Here is a 16,353-nt window from a genome sequence, read left to right as displayed (position 1 = left end):
AGAGTGGATTCTTCACAACATCCAAATAAATTGTATTCTAAAAGTAGTGAAGCGTCAATATTACAAGAAAAACAAACACTCTGAGCTGCCACATATTTGTGTGAAGTCTGAGGGTCTTTTGGCTGAGATAAGCACAGTATGCCTGTATGCTTGCATCCAATCATTACTTGGTCCTGCTCTATCAATATTCCTTGGCAGCTATAATCCCAGTTTCATGTACCAAGAAACGCCGGGTGTTTGTATAACCACACATTTATTTCCCACACAAGGGTAAATCAAAGATCTGATTTTGCTCCCGTCTCTTGTGACACAGAGGTGATGGGCACTGGCTGGCGAGGACTCCGGGGACAAACACAGAGAAGAAGCAGAGCAAAAAAAAAAAAAAAAGAAGCCAAGGTCGGAGGGGAGGAGGCCGAACATTAGGAACCTGTTGTTGTTGACATGACACAAAAGTTTGAAAACCAGGGGCCACACCAAATCCCAGTTGGTCAATGAAGGGCGGCTCGTCCTGGCTGTGGATCTGAACCTTGATGCCTGCTTCGTAGGAGGTCTCATCTGTGGATACAGCACGCCAGAAAATGTAACAACAAGTGCGGTCGCCTGTGGAAACCGCCGCTGTTTCTGCCACCGGTGCTGTGCCTTAAGCGCTCATAAAGCAGGAATCTAATATCAGACTCCAACGTTAGGAAGTTGGAACGGCAATGAACTGATTTACAACCGAAGATTCATCACATGCTGTGTACTTTATGAATGTACGATACAGTGGCTATCAACGAATACAATATATTAGACCGGACGTCAGTTGGAGACCTGGAGAAACACATCAAGATAATACGTTAATAAACAGCAGCAAATCACTTGTGTGTAGTGGAAATTCCGCAGAGATTTAGCAGTAAAGTGTATGAGGAGACCGGGGGAAATCTTGGAAGTTTGTTGTCGATATGAAGTGATGCATCCTCTTGTTACAGTAACGACAAAGGACTGGAAGAGTAGTTTGGATTTCCAGGGTGACCCAACAAGACGGAGGGTTCAAATGTTACCGCACTGACCTGTGTCTCCCCAAACCGGCAAGTATTCATCCTGCTGAATGTCCAACATGATCTCCAGGCCGTTCCCCATGCCGCCTTTCAACGTGGTCAACAAAGGGTTGCCGTCCAATCCGGAGTTGAACGTGTAGCATTTTCCGTAGCGCGTGTAAATCTGTGAAGAAAGAGCACAGCAGAAACGGGGGGGGGGGATTAGTGATAAATCACAGCCTTCCTCCGCGGGTAAATTGTGCACCTGTACGAGATGTATTACATGTCAGCCTGTAATTGTGCAGGACAGCTAATCACTGCGGAGGCTTTGTGATTATCTGAGAAAGCAGTCCGGCGTTAAACAGGCACCTGGCTCTGATTTGAGGAATTAATGATCTTTCCTCAGCAGCAGCAGCAGCAGCTATCAATCTTTACCCAATTTCACGACAGATTTCCCCCGAGTAAGTTAGGATGAATGTACTATTTTGCAGTCATTTAATAAGAAACATCTGAGGTGGAGGCTCTCTGGACACACAGACCGACTCTGAATTGGGTTTGTAAAAGATATTTGTGTGTCTCTTGACTTACAAACTTCTTGAGAGGCCGAACCTGTGCCAGTAAAGCTCAGCGGTACTTAACGCATGATGTGCAATCTCCATTTGCTCACACCAAATATCTTTCCCGTTTAATTAATCCAGTTGGCTGAAGTTACGGTATTTAATTTCAGCTTTTGCATCGGTGCTTACAGTTGACAGATACACACACTTCCCCCCCCCCCCCCAAGTTATTGGATATTCTCTGTGATTGAAAAAATTCTCCATCCTCTGCCAAACAAGTAAAAACAAATCAGTATGATGATTAGAAATGTTGACATTTTAAACTGAACTCTAAAGTTTGGATAAAGACTAAGAAAGCTTAAAATTCTGAATACGGCTCGAGGGTGTTGAGCAAACTCAAGATAAGTTCATCAATTTGCAACAAGACTATCAGACTGTAGAATTGATTGGTTGTGCAACACTCCGAGGAACTAGAATATATATTCCTCCTGCATTTCAACACAATATCAGAACCTGCAGAAGAAACAGTCGTCATTTTAGTTCTACACCATTTTAAATGGTGACAACTCCGACAGTACTGTAAAGCCTGAGATAGAACTTCATCGCAGTTACATCTGCATCAACATCTACTCGTTCCTGATCCCAACAAACACAACAACACACTTAAATGGGGGGGATTGTAAATGAGTCACCACTACATCATCAATCATCATGAAACTATGGAGGCATAGAAAGGCTTAATTGTGTAATTTAGTCACGTTTGAATATTTAACATTGTAGATTAAAACCACTGAATGTACAGCACTGAAATATTTATATATTTGTGAAGTTAAAGGAATTTTCTGTAATAACAATTACAGTAATATCAAGCATTGCCATTTTAATAACTTGATATTCAATAATGTTCTAGACCTCAAAAAGAAAATGCAAGTGCCCAATTACAAAAATAAACATTGAAGATGATAGAATTCAAGTTGAATTCATCTAAAACAAAAATGTCAAGGCTTATCGAGGCTGATTGGAATCAATGAAACTTCACATTTGTAAGCATGCAGGCTGGAAAGTAAAGGGATGTCCCCTAATGGTTCATCTTTACACAGTGTGGTGGTGAGGTCGAGCTCAGAGCAAAAACTCAACCAGCGTTGCAAAGCTGCTCTCAAGAGATCAGAGGCAGCGTTCCGTGTCCACACACAGACGGACTTACACACAGCTCAGACAGACGGAGACAGCGCTTTGGTCCTTTCCCTCTGCTGCCGAATGAGCTCTGCAAAGTGACAAGGGGACCTGGTTTTAAAAGGTTCAGATTCAACTTAAGATAAATAAAAACGGGAGCTTCATTCAGTCTCATGTGAGCAACACAACACCGTTTAAATCCAAAACTAAGATTGTGCATCTGCACAGGTTTGTGCAAAACAGAGAAGCCTCCAAGGACATCGGACACGTCGCAGAGTGCAGGACTTTGCATTTCAACTGGCTCAAGACCAGTCGAAGTCGTCACAGTTACAGGGTCGATTCTGAGGACTCTGTAGATATTCAGACCTACAGAGGCAAGTGGTGAAATGTGATGCCAGTGACAGGTTAGTGTTAAATCTACGACTGTGTTCCCAGATATAAATTATTCTCAGTGCAGTGGAAATAAATGAGTCCCTCTGCATGCATACTTCTCACTGCACAAGTCTCTGTGAGCCTTTTAAATAAATTCTAGATGCGGTTAAAGGCATTTGATAGAAATAATACCACTCTGAATGGCGCTATTATGGTTCACAAACATCTCCCACTTCCTCCATGCAGCATTCAGTGCTCACTCAAAACATGAATGGGTGTTAAAGACTTACGTCTGGCGTCAAATGGAAAGCTCAGCTGCCTTTTTGAAACAAGACCGTGTGTTCCACCTGCCCTCCAGATGTTTAATTAGGAAAGCTCCAATTTGAATTTGGACTGATTTACGACGTCTGAATTATTAACGCTTTAATCTTTCTTCCTTAATACTGTTGTCACGGGACATGAAGCAAAAAAAGGCGTTAAAACAACAGGAAAGTCGAGAACTCTGCAGCGACAAACTCGAAAGACTGTAATGCAGAAGTCATTGATGATGACATGACATTGAGATTCCACCACAACATGAAGGCAACGTCGTATTTGTTTCCTTGAGTGACGTTTTCAGAACATGAACAGAACTGTTGTGTCTGAGAGCCAGAAACAGGACGGGCTTTCTTGTTTGCAGCTTTCAAACACCGACACCTTCAAACACCCTGAGAGAACGAGGCTGCGTCGTCAAACGCTCGCATGAATTATTAATACACCTTGTCATCAACATTCACATCCACACCTGACAAACACCCTCTTGCTTTCTGTACATACAGTGCTGAAGTTTTTGTAGGTGCAGGTATCCCCTCGGAACCTGCACTCCAGCAGCATGTCCTCCAACTGGTGGCCGAGGCGTCCCATCATCTCGGTGGTGTTGATGCTGTAATCAGGGGGCGTGGTGTAGTTGTCGAAGTCCAGCAGGCTCAGGAGACCCTGCTTGTGGCTGTCTTTGAGGATGGACAGGCTGCTCTCCATCACGGTGTGGTTCGAGTACATGAGGTCCATCCAGTAGCCGCTGTGATACAGGTCGTCCTTGGTCAGGGAGGACACGCGGAACACATTTTTGTTGCAGAAGGTAACGGCTGGGAAGGACATGTTGTGAGCCCACACCATGTAGATCTTCGTGATGGCCGGGTAGGACATCAGGTAGTGGATTCGATTCCAGGACCAGGTGCACAGGAGACTCAGGCAAAGGAAGAAGGCCATGGTCCAGATGACCCGCTGAGGTATCGACTTGTCCGGAGAGAAGACGAACTTCAAACCGTGGATTTTGGTCTTCATTATGAAACTGAACGTGATCTCTTTCCACGTTGGTTTGAGCGAGCTGGACTCCGTGTTACGGAGACGGGTCTCTTGGGCACCATTGCCTTTGTGTGGCCCCAGGGCGACTGCTTCGGACGTGGCTGCTTTAACCATAATTGCTTGTGTCAAGGCAAGCGCTTCACCGTATGCTGTTTCTTAGTAGCCCACCCTAGACATCCCACATTTACACACAGTGGCTTTCCCCACAACCATGTCCAGGTTTGTGTATCACAGATTCCAGGTAGCAGCGACTGGAGTCCCAAAGTGCAGCTGTCCCACTGTTCAGGCTTGAAGATTCTTTGCTGCGAAGATATTTAAAACAAAACCGAGGAACTGAGCTCCTTGGGGGAGGTAAAAATTGATTTACATACTGATTCCTTCATGAGAGAAACAGCTGAATCATTCCATTAACGAAAACCATCAAGCGTAACCATCACCAGTCCTCCATCAATAGATAAATGGACGTGATAATTGCAGATGTGAGCGACGGCTTCACTCCCGGAGGCAATCACTCTGAAAATACGGAGATACCCCTGTTGCTCTGATCTTTCACTCCTCCATCTCCCTCTCCAGTGGCAGACAATACTTGCAGATTTCGGTGTTTTTTCTCTTTGTGCAGAAGTTGCCCGGAACCCAACTCCTCCCTTTTTCCACAGATTGAAGAGATGCTTTTTTTTTTTTTAACACTGTTGACTTGCAGCCTGCAGAAAGGAATATAAAGCTTGGTGCCTCTCTACATGCGAATGGAGAATGAGGTGGAGCCAGTGGATGAAATTGTTTTTCCTCCGGTGATGAAGTAGACCTCCAATGGCATAGAAGAGAGACGAGGGGGGAGGGGGGTGGGGGTTATCATTGAAAGTAGAAATAATTGTGATAACGAAACTCTGCAACAGAAAAAGAAAAAGTCTGAAATTCTTTAACATTGGAGAATCCCCAGGTTGCTCGTGGATCTACAAATCTATATAATTGATAAGTGAGGGGAGTCGGATAGTTAGATAAAAAACAGCAAAATCCTCAGAATGTGTTGGAAAACATCCGTAATGGCACATTTCCTCGTTTGCCAGTTTCAAATGTAATTTCACAAACGCAGTGCAATGAGGGCTGACACCCTGCTGCATGCAGATGTGGCTCTGGAAGATATTAAAGGTGCTTCGCTCCGTTTATGTGAGCCCATCAGAGGATTCTGTTTGGCAGAAGGCTCAGCTTCGCACTGAGATTATTTTCTCGTTCATTATGTTCGCTGGAATCTTTTCAGTCAGTAATGTGACTGCTGTGGAGATAAATGGTTGTAAAAAAGGATTCTGAAAGAGTGAATAAGTGTTGGATTAATGTGTGTTGTTGGAGTAGAGGTGTCATTTGAAAGTTGAGACTAAATTGGACTAAAACAATTGGATTCAATTCTGAATCAATCAATGGATTGGGTATTTCAGTGGCAATCCGTAATATTTCAGTCCTGGTTGATCATAAATGTGTCCAAAGTTACATTTTGTGTCTGTACACAATGGAGGAAAACTGCAAAGCAGCATTTTTTTCTGGGAATGTCGCCGCACTCGGTTTGTAATACTGCAAATATAGAGCAATTGCATCATTTCCTCAGTGGACCGTCGGCTCAGTCGTCACTGAGTTACCTCATTCTGCAATAGTGACTCAACATTTATATACATTAAAATCTTCCAGATTGCCACTTTAATGTCCCCTGTTTCATCTTGAATGAAATAGTTGTGACAATTAAGCAAACGTGAAAAAAAACAAGTTTTACTTTACAGAAATAGTTTGACAATTTGGGGAATAACCTTTTCCTCTATGAGATCGACATCTCTTCTTTATCTGTTCTCTAAATATGAAGGCAGAGCGAGCAAGCCGTTAGCTTAGCATTGACTAAAACACTGGGAAACAGCTAGACTGTCTTCAGGAAGTCACTGTGCTCAATTTAATGTTTTTGCGCTTCAGATTTAGTACAGTTTAATTCAACGAGAAATAGCAAATTAGCAAACTTTAGAGATTAAAGCTCCTGTTTTCTAGCGTCATACTATTACATACTCAAATATAACCTTCTCATTTAACTCACGAAAACACAAAATCAAGTGAAAATTGGTGGAACATGGACTCATTGTTTGAAAGTTATGGATTCAAAAAGGACTTGAGGAATCCTTTACGTCATCAGTTTTTCTCCACGTAGACACGTCACACGGCAGAAGAAGACTTCTGTTGTTTGATCGCCACAAAGCCGGCTTTAAAGGGTCGAATTGATCTGTGGTGCATTCCTCATCTACATACATTGTCTTCCTAAATGCTGCAGTGTAAATGCCCAGTTCCTCTTACACTAATTGAAATGCTTTCCTTTGATCAAAACCAATGACAAGTGATAAGTAAACAGAAGTGAAAGAGTCTTTTGATTGCTTCACTTGATGTTGTTGGATGTAATTATTACAAACATTGAGAAGAGTTTGGTAATCACACGTTAACTTTGTCAAGACCACTTCACTGCGGAGGAAGAAGAATTAAAAAAAAGGAGTCATCTGTTCCCATCAGCACATTTGGTATTTCACGAACATGCAAAACTTCATTTAATACAAAGTTTATTTGAAAACAGTTCAATTTAATTATAGACAAAGAGATCAATTCATAACAAAGAGACAGAGACAGCACGGTTTTCTGTGTGGTAAAGAGTTGTGGTAACAACAGCCTGACAATATTAATGGATGTCTGGTTGTGGAAAATAAAAATAATCCACAGTAACAGCTTCAGTGTTGTGGTAATGACAGTTATTTTCCCCGTGAGCTTTCAGAGCTTTCCGGCAGCAAAACTACTAAATGAATTGCTGGGGTCCAGCTCCCCTAACAGCTGCTGTATGTCATGTCTGCTGCACCAGCCGGTTATTTTCCTTCTTCCAGGCAAGACAGATACTTTGCATTGTTTTCTTTTTAGCCATATGTTGAAAGCTTTTTATTCTTCGAAACAACCAGATAGTCTATTTTTAATTGTATAATGAAAGATTCTCTCTCTTTGTTTGGAAACGATCCAGTCAAAGTGAACAAAAGGCTTTTATTTTGGCATCAACAGGGATAACCTCCAAAAACAAAGCAATACAAAGAGGAGAGAAATACTAATGCTTCATAAATATCTCCAACAACATCTTCTCACACACTTTCTTTACTTAATGACCAGCTGCGTTCATTTCCTTTATTCTTGGTTTCTTTGGAAAAACGTCGATAGATTTGAGGAACATTTAACTGCCGAGTTAATTACTTGAGCTCATTTGTCCCATAGAAGCTCAGCGGACGGCTCTCCTGGTCTCCGAATCGTCCCTCGTCAGCAATTTGCACCAAAGCGCAATTTGATCATTCTCAGCTGCAGACGTTCCAGACGCTATGCATGACAATCATCGTTTTGTCCACCAACGGACTAGAGCACAAGTCTGGTTTCAAGCACCCAATGCAATATAAATTAGACCCGTTACTTAATATCTTTGCTTTTTTAAACATTTAACCTTGGACCTTTTCAGGAATGTCGATGATTGGTTGTGTATCTCTGTCCTCTCTTATTCCTTATTCTGTCTTGTCAAATAGATCTTAATCTCACGAGATAACCGGATTACATGAAGGTTCCTATTAAAGATGAAACGATCAGTAATCTCAATGTTGTTACTCAATTAACATTGTAAGTCATATTTCCAGCAAAGACACCAAACATTCTTGAGTTTCAGCCTCTCGATTGTGAGGTTTTCCTTCTTTTCTTTGTCTTAAACCTGCTTTAGCCGTTTCTGCCCACTTGGGGGCAGCAGAAACAAGCTGCAAACAAACTTGTTAGCAAGTCATTTCTTACTTACACATCCAGCAGAAACAGATGACGTGTCTGGTAATCATAATTCAGAGTCATTGAACTGCTTTGCATCCAAAAAGTGGAGATATCAGGGAGGTAAACCTTAAAGCTCCATTAATATATACGTTTGTTTGGGGAAGTGAAACAATCTTTAGACACAACACTGACATGTTAGTTTATAAAGTTGGCCTCGAGAATGTGTTACTACTTGTTCATATAAAAATATTGATTAGTGCATGAACTCCAAATATTGGACGAATTGAATGAAGTCTCGTCAGTGTATGTTCTTAGTTGTTTGTAGCAGAATCAATGATGTGCCGGGTTATTGAACAACAAAGCAGTGGACTGTGTAGCTTTCTGAACAGAAGTCTGCGTTTCCTCCTCTCTTGTGTTATTGGAAATACAACATGGCCGAAGGTCTCATCATTTCCAATCGACTCAATGAAACAACAAAGCTTTCCAATCTGGTGTAACACTCTGCAATAATGCTTCTGCACTGAAGTCTACAGTTTTAGAACCTTTTTTTTTTTTTTATAACATGGCTTTCCCTTTTAGTGTGACAAATTTTTTAAAGCTGTGTTTATTTGAAAAATAATTTAGCAAAATCATTAATTTAATTAAAATATCCCCTCCAACACATCGCTGCAATCACTCAAGAATATAAAGCGCTCCGGGCAGAATGCAGTTAATAATGATGAATGATTTTTTTCGTCTCTATAAAATTGCTATCCTCCTTATGAAAACACATTCTGCTGCTCCCACACTTCTATTGTTATCTTCCTGAGGAAGCAAAGACTTCTCATCTCTGTCTCCGTATTCAAGCATGTAATTCGTGAATCGTGGTGTAATACAATTTGCCAAATTGAGAACGAGCAGCCGATTGCCGTTTGATGGCAAAGTAGAACTATTTGAAAGAAGCACTTTTCAGATTTGTCCATTTATTGGCCGGCTTTAAGACCAGCTCAGTGATCCTGGAGGCCGTCAGCGAACGACACTCACCATCGTCTTTCATGTCAAAGCCCAGTTGAACCGTACCACAGAGGTCTCATTGGAGGAGGAGCAGAATTTTGACTGAGTAAAGGGAAGAGCTCCTTCAAGGGCCAGTGAGAATAAAATGTATCAGAAATGCACACAGCACCGACGGGGCAGAGACGAAGATGAGGAAGAGTAAAAGCTCTATCCAACAGTACTGTCCAGTTAATGTCGCGCTGAACGGATCAGTTCATTGGTTACCATGTATCATTTAAGTCAAGTACAAATGCCAAAAATCAATTGGCTCCAGCTTCTAAATTGGGAATATTTGGTGCGTTTCTTAATCTTTAATGATGTAAACACAATATTTTGGGTGCTTTGGACTTTTGTGCAGAGAAAACAAGCAATTTGAATCGGGGCAATTGTGAAGGGCATTTTTCACAATTTCTGACATTTAATCGGCTAAATGATTAGGATACATTGGGATAATAATTAATCAACAATGAAAATAATAATAAGAGTTAGTTCGTTGCAACCTTAAGTAAACATAATAAGAAATAGGGCAGCAACTAATGATAATTATTATTATCAATAAATATGTCAATTATTTTCTAGCAATTCATAATTCTTTCTATAAAATTGAGAGAAAATAAATATATTAATATCATACATTAATATTCCTTACCATGATGAATAAATAAAAATGACAATAATAACAATACGTATTAGTATTATCACTATAATCTATAGTTTATCATTATCTGTCAATCACTATATCAAGTAATTTAATTATCATTTCAGCTCCACATAAACAGACTTACTGTGTTTCATATTGACAGTAATGTGACTGAATTACATTTGATTAATTCACTCAATGAATTTAAGATCATTGTCAGTTTTAGTCTTGAACTTTCGGATAAAAAACCATTTATGAAGCTTGAATGAATAAAACTGATTTGTTGAACACTAAAGAAATACAGAGTTTGTTCAACCTTGAGTACCGATTTCCCCATGGAGTCATTCGATACGCAGCACGTCAAACTCAGATCCACATGAAAACCTTTTTTCTGGACCTGAGAAAGTCTTATTCTGTGCTGTGATTTAAGAGGACCAAACTAATGTGAATCAGGAACAGACGGCAGGCGGTTAGAGGCAAAACATTTGCAATCAGGGATGCCACTCTGGTGGACGGGCAGCTTCTTGAGCAGAGGGAGACATCTTGTGGCCTGCCTCTAAATGAGCTAACCTCCTTGAAATACAACACAGCCACTCTGTATGCTGCATGAGTAATGCAAGGAAAGCAAGAATGGATTTTTAAGCGTAGAGGGGCTTAGAAATACCTCGTATAAGATACTAGATTTTCATAAGAAGAAAATGCCGGGCTAAGCACGGTAATTGTAAACATCTCTGACACGGCACATGTACATGATTACCCCCCCCGGCAGACCAGGTGGAGAGCAGATGTAGTCTGTATCAATAAAAAACAGATGCTGCTGGCTACACCTGCCATCTTGTTCCCTTGTTCCATTCCAGTCAGAAAACGCTGAGCGCCGGCACTCAAGCTTTCAGTCTGCAGCCCCGCAGTCACACTTTGATAAACTCACTCCTCATATTTCCTCACCGGTACTTTCATTTGCAAAGATAATCTCTCTCTCTCTCTTTTTTTTAGCATGTTCTCATCTTGTTTGCTCAGCTGGATATCTCTCTCTCTCTCTCTCTCTCTCTCTCTCTCTCTCTCTCTCTCTCTCTCTCTCTCTCTCTCTCTCTCTCTCTCTCTCTCTCTCTCTCTCTCTCTCTCTCTCTCTCTCTCTCTCTCTCTCTCTCTCTCTCTCTCTCTCATTGCAGTTTCCAACAATTTGTCATGTCCGCTTCCCCTGTGACTCGCGTTGTCTCAGTTTACGTGACAGAAGATAGCGATACATCACTTTAGAAGGTGTAAGGCATCGCTTATATCGTCTTAGGGAGCAGCGTATAGATCCCAGAGGCCATTAGTGGAAACAGAAGCTAAATATGGGCATGGCAGGTAATCTAAGATCAGAATGATATGCTGTAGGAAACCATGAGTCCATTCTTTGCCCCATCGTTGATTAGTATATATATTAGATATTTCATATGGTAAACTATATGAAAGTCTGGAAAGTCTTTTGTTTGGATATCGCTCGGTGCCAGAAGGCTGATAATCTAGAACACAACATAATGGCACTATTGGTTTTGGACAGAGCCACACTTGTGTCCAATGTCTCCACCTAGCAAGCTAATACTATTAAGAGGTTCCGTCAACTGGCACCTCCGACGTCTGCCTCTGGTAATATCTGCTCCCTGATGTGCAAGTCAGCAAAAAAAAGCATAGACGCGCAGCGTCCCCCCGCTATGAATTCCTCACTATTCCTCTTCAGCGCCATTGATTGGCCTGCCAATACTGCACTTACAGTACAGTAACAGTGGCTCCCCGCACTGGCCTTCACTGACACTGAGTAATGGAACAAACACTTTAGGTATTTGCTATCTGGCCTGTCATCCACACTCGCTGCCTTTAGATTTGTTTATTCCAGCTTTATTTTATCTCTCCCCTCCCCTTTTTTCATGCTCCAAGCAGCGCTGTAATTGTGTGCTCCTCCGCACACCTCTTCCCTTCATCTCTCCTAATATGCTTCCAGTTGTGGGCTCGACTCCAAAGCCAGGCTGAATCACGACGATGGTGCCGGTCTCCTCAGCCGAGTCCCAGTCCCGCCTCAATCTAAGCTCAGCACAGCCTCCTTCTTTCTCTCTCTCCTTTGTCTTAGCTCTCTCCTTCAACTCTATTTCCTCCCCCCCCCTTATCTATCTCTCTTGTATAAGCTGCTACTCTTCTGTCTCTTCTCCCATACTGCCTATTTCGGAACAGGTCTAACACTCAATCCCGACTTCTGCTTTCTTTACTTCCTTTCTTTGACCTCTAAAGCCTCCAGACTATACTGCAGTGGATGAAGTGAAGCATCACATCCTGCCTTTGGTTTGGCCGACACCGAATAAATCCCCAGCCACCACAGACACACCACCATGCAATAATAAAACGGTTCGTGTCAACACGACCCGATACCTTCGCAGGAAGTGTAATTACACCACACAGGATCACGGGTAACAGAGTCAATGTATTAGAATCAACTCTTCGCATTAGCGCAAGTCAGCTGATCATCTAAGCTGGTGATCGATTCAAATGATATCACAACCAATTTCCGCATGCATCCCGCACACGCACACACACACACACTGACAGATGATTTATTTGGTCAGAGCCAGTCTCGCAGGTTTAATCCACAGCAGTGAGTTGGGCGTGCTTACGCTTTTGACTATTAATGGGGCAATCAATCACACACACACACACACACCGGTTCACGGAGGTGTGTACGGCAACAAGATGGAGGCATGAGATTCATTTTGGTAATGAAACAAAGCCTGAAAGTTGTTTGTTTGACAGTTGTGTTAAAATCGGATAATGTTTTCTTTAATATAACGTTGAGTGATACACACAGAAAAATGATAACTTTCGTTCACACGAAGTCTTGCAGAGGATACAGGCTCATTCAAGGCTTTGGTCCCGTGTATATTTATAGCACTGGGTAGAAAATTCCAGCATCTAGCATCTACCATCTGCCCGCCTTTTAAATATCTGAGACTCGTTCTCCTCCATCCAATTACAGAATCCTCCACCCCAAAAAAAAAGATGTCATTACTTTGTACAGAGGGAATAATTGCACTTGCGGGTATTTCTTCTACAAGATTTCTCAATGCTACTGCACCCACATCCAAGTCATTAGCAGAAACATCTGTTTCCTTCCTGTCACTGTAGGCATGCTGTAGCTTCTTCAGCCACAGTTTCTTTGTCTTGACTACGCCACAAAACGCCTATTCAGGCATAGCACACAAACACGTACTCATACACAGACATATACTAAATACTGCGAAGATTGAAGTATCATACAACGCAATGTGTCAAAAGACAGCAGACATAACAGTACTTTAAGTCTTTCCAATAGGAAAAAGGCTATTTTAACGTACAATTGCATAACACTCAAAAGTAAAATACATCAGCAGAGGCATTTGAGTGATCTTATGCATATTTTCCACAGATTCTTCCACATGCAGAGAGCTAATTATCAGATGTTGTCTAGACCAATGCGTGAGTCATCCCGCGCTGATGTTCCTGAAGTGGGTAATCTCAATTTCATCACATCTCATCTCCTGTGAGAGGACCTGCCTCTGAGCCTCCCACAGTAAGATCAGCAGGCTGAGGAGGGGGAATTCAGGCAGCGCCATGAATATTTAATTAGTCCCCTCTATACTTAGGCCCTCAGAGCGTCTCCAGTTTCTGACATTTAGCTGAAATTTGCCCTTTGTGTGCATGTGGATGTGAAAGAGCCAAGGTCACCTGACTGACCACATCGGTATCAGAAATCTGCTTTTATGTGCCGTTTTGATTTTGGAAAACAAAGGTCTGAAGCTCTGCTTAAAGTTGATGTCAGGTTTGAGGTGTGGTTTAACATAAACCACCGTCTCTCCCACAAAACAACAGTATTGCCACTGTAGACCTGCTAAGTAATTAGTATGAATCATTTGCCTCACTTCCACTGATGCTGGTTCTCAAAGAAATTGTGCAGCATGACAAGCTCATATTGGTGCTCGGCTTTCATCGCTCAAATCAATGGCCTATTTCATCGAAATACAATCCTTCCCCTGTCTCTGCAGCAGGACGATTAAGTTACGGTCAAATCCTGCTGACATGATTTCATCTCTTTGGTTGAGGCCTGAAAAATGAGGAGGAAAAAAGCATGGGATTTAACAAAAATGAAGGCACAAAAGTCAATAAAAAAAATCACCTTTTTGTTACAGAGGTGACACTGCTCTGTTATGTGTGATGAGACAAGAAACGAGAACATTTGGTGCCATTGCTACTATGAGGATCCTTCTTCTGAGGGATTTACAAAAAAACAAAACATTAATGTATTAAGAAACTCTCGTGGTCTTGAAAACGCCATATGTTCACTTCATAATGCACGATGCGTGACGTCACCAGAGATTTGTTGAACCATATGGCACCTCAGTGGTTTACATCTTTCTGAGGACAATTCTTGAGGAAGTAACTCTCATTTCTCCTTCAACAAAAATTACTATTAATAGTAGTCACAAAATGATGGATTGGATACAGTATAAATATTGGCATCGCCATGAAAGCCCAAGAAATACATTTCTGCTGTTGGTGGCAGCTCCTGAACACGGAGACAAAGCGTTGCGTTCTTATTATTCCTTAGATTTAGTCCTGTCAAACATCCCCATACCTGTTGTTCCCCCTCGAGCTACTTAATCTCTCTACAAACATGCCGTTCATTATTTGTTTTTAAAGGATTATGGGACCATTACTGAAGAAACAATTAAGAAATGACAACATCATTTGAATGAAGTATCCCCGAATGATATCTGATGTGTATGCGTCTCATCATGACGACGCTCATTTGAACAGCCTTCTTACAGCAGAGCTCTGCTTTAATGTCTTCTGGTGTTCATAAACATAAACTGACTCATATTTCATTTCACCGTGGGCAGAATGAAGCATTCAAATCGTTGCATTATGATGAACAGCTCACAGTTGTTGGCATTGTTGCCAAAGGCTTCTGCATATGTTCAATTCTTGCTTTCCAGCTTTTGTACCGAGTGACAACATTTTTTCAATTTCCTGATAAATATTTTTATCTAAATATTTAACAAATATTTAACAAATCCCATTAACAAATTCTGAAATATTGAAGGTTGTACTTCTTCACTCTCTCACAGCTCACCACCTATGGATGAGTGTATCCCATAATAATTCGGATGCAGTCTCCACCGATTTACTTACAGTAGTGAAGTTCTCTGGACCGCAGTCCTTGCCTCGATACTTGCAGTCAAGCAACATCTCATCTATGTTGTGGCTCACCCTCTGCACAAACTCCTGCATGTTGAAGGTCTTGCTGGGGAAAAACTTGCTGTCGTCCGCGGGCTGGCCCAACGCGGCCACGAAGTCGTCAAAGTCCCCTTGCTCCACACCCAAGAGCCCGGCCATCCAGAAGACGTCGTTCCTACTGATCTGGGACTTTCGATATTTGTTGTAGTTGCAGAGGGTGATGGCCGGGAAGAACATGATGGGGCTGTCCATCTCATCCAGGATGGTGACATGGGGGTACTGGTAGTACTCGATCACACGGTCGGCCACTTGGAACAGGAAGATGGAAAGGGAGGAGCTGAATGCGGCGGCCCAAAGCAGCCGTCGAATAGTCACCCCACCGGGCAGGAAGATGTGGCTGAGGCCGTGGAGGGAACAGTTGGCCCCGTACACTGTAATGTCCGACGGCGGACGTGGCGCTTCCTCCTCTGGGGCTCCCATTATCACCAAGAGTTTAGAAAGTTAGGGATTGCTGGATGTGGTCTTGCTGCAGCGATGACCCGCTGAATACTGGTGCTAACAGGGAGGTTCACTTAAACCAAATGTACAAGGGAGGCAGGAGGAGACGGAGTATAGTTTCCTCTGGGCACCCGAGGGAGGGTAAGGGGTTGGATGTCTAGATCTGGGAAGTAGCGATGGACTGTTACATCAACCAATCCCAATTGAGATCTTAGAGGGCACATTGAATTCAAGAGATCCGGTTTCATTTGGGAAGTAAGACCTGATCCCACTGCGGGTCGTGAGGGGTGGAACGGACAGAGATACAGCAGAGAGGCAAAGATGCAAACTGAGGCATATTTAATTGAGCGACCGCTAACACACACAAATTATTTTGGCTTGTGCAACCATGATTTATCCAGGGAAGCTTTCTGGGCTTCCAACTTGAAGGGCTATTCTTTAAATGTAATGCTCTTTAATGGGTCCAAAAACATTGTTCCCCAATCACAACCCATTGGAGACTGCACGTGTGGCCTGCAAGCTAAAAACTCGGCTGTTCTTTTAAGGTCCTGAAAAGCTGACATTTTGCAGACACAAAATGTCAGCAATTCCCACTTAGCATCACATTTAGTTACAGCTGCATACAAAAAGCTTGAGCTTGCATGAACAACCGCAATAATCTATTAGCCAGTGAGAAGCCACA

At 42.2% G+C, this 16,353-nt stretch overlaps 1 protein-coding gene across 2 annotated transcripts in view; it reads right to left on the bottom strand.

Annotated features, from left to right (window-relative positions):
- Positions 1-16,353, bottom strand: part of asic1c (acid-sensing (proton-gated) ion channel 1c) — a gene marked incomplete at its 5' end in the record, with an annotated part of 73,145 nt that overhangs the window by 10,556 nt on the left and 46,236 nt on the right. The window contains 3 exons of one of the 2 annotated variants that reach the window (XM_079285071.1): positions 428-555; positions 1,050-1,200; positions 3,935-4,576. In XM_079285071.1, the coding sequence (XP_079141197.1) occupies positions 428-555; positions 1,050-1,200; positions 3,935-4,576 (921 nt within the window). Of the gene's footprint in view, positions 1-427; positions 556-1,049; positions 1,201-3,934; positions 4,577-16,353 lie in introns of those variants that run through there. The other variant, XM_079285072.1, reaches the window with a different exon arrangement.

This window comes from Melanostigma gelatinosum, assembly GCF_949748355.1.
Source record: "Melanostigma gelatinosum genome assembly, chromosome: 15".
Lineage (NCBI taxonomy): Eukaryota > Metazoa > Chordata > Actinopteri > Perciformes > Zoarcidae > Melanostigma > Melanostigma gelatinosum.
Note: the sequence above shows the minus strand (reverse complement) of the source record. Positions and strands in the feature narration are given on the sequence as shown.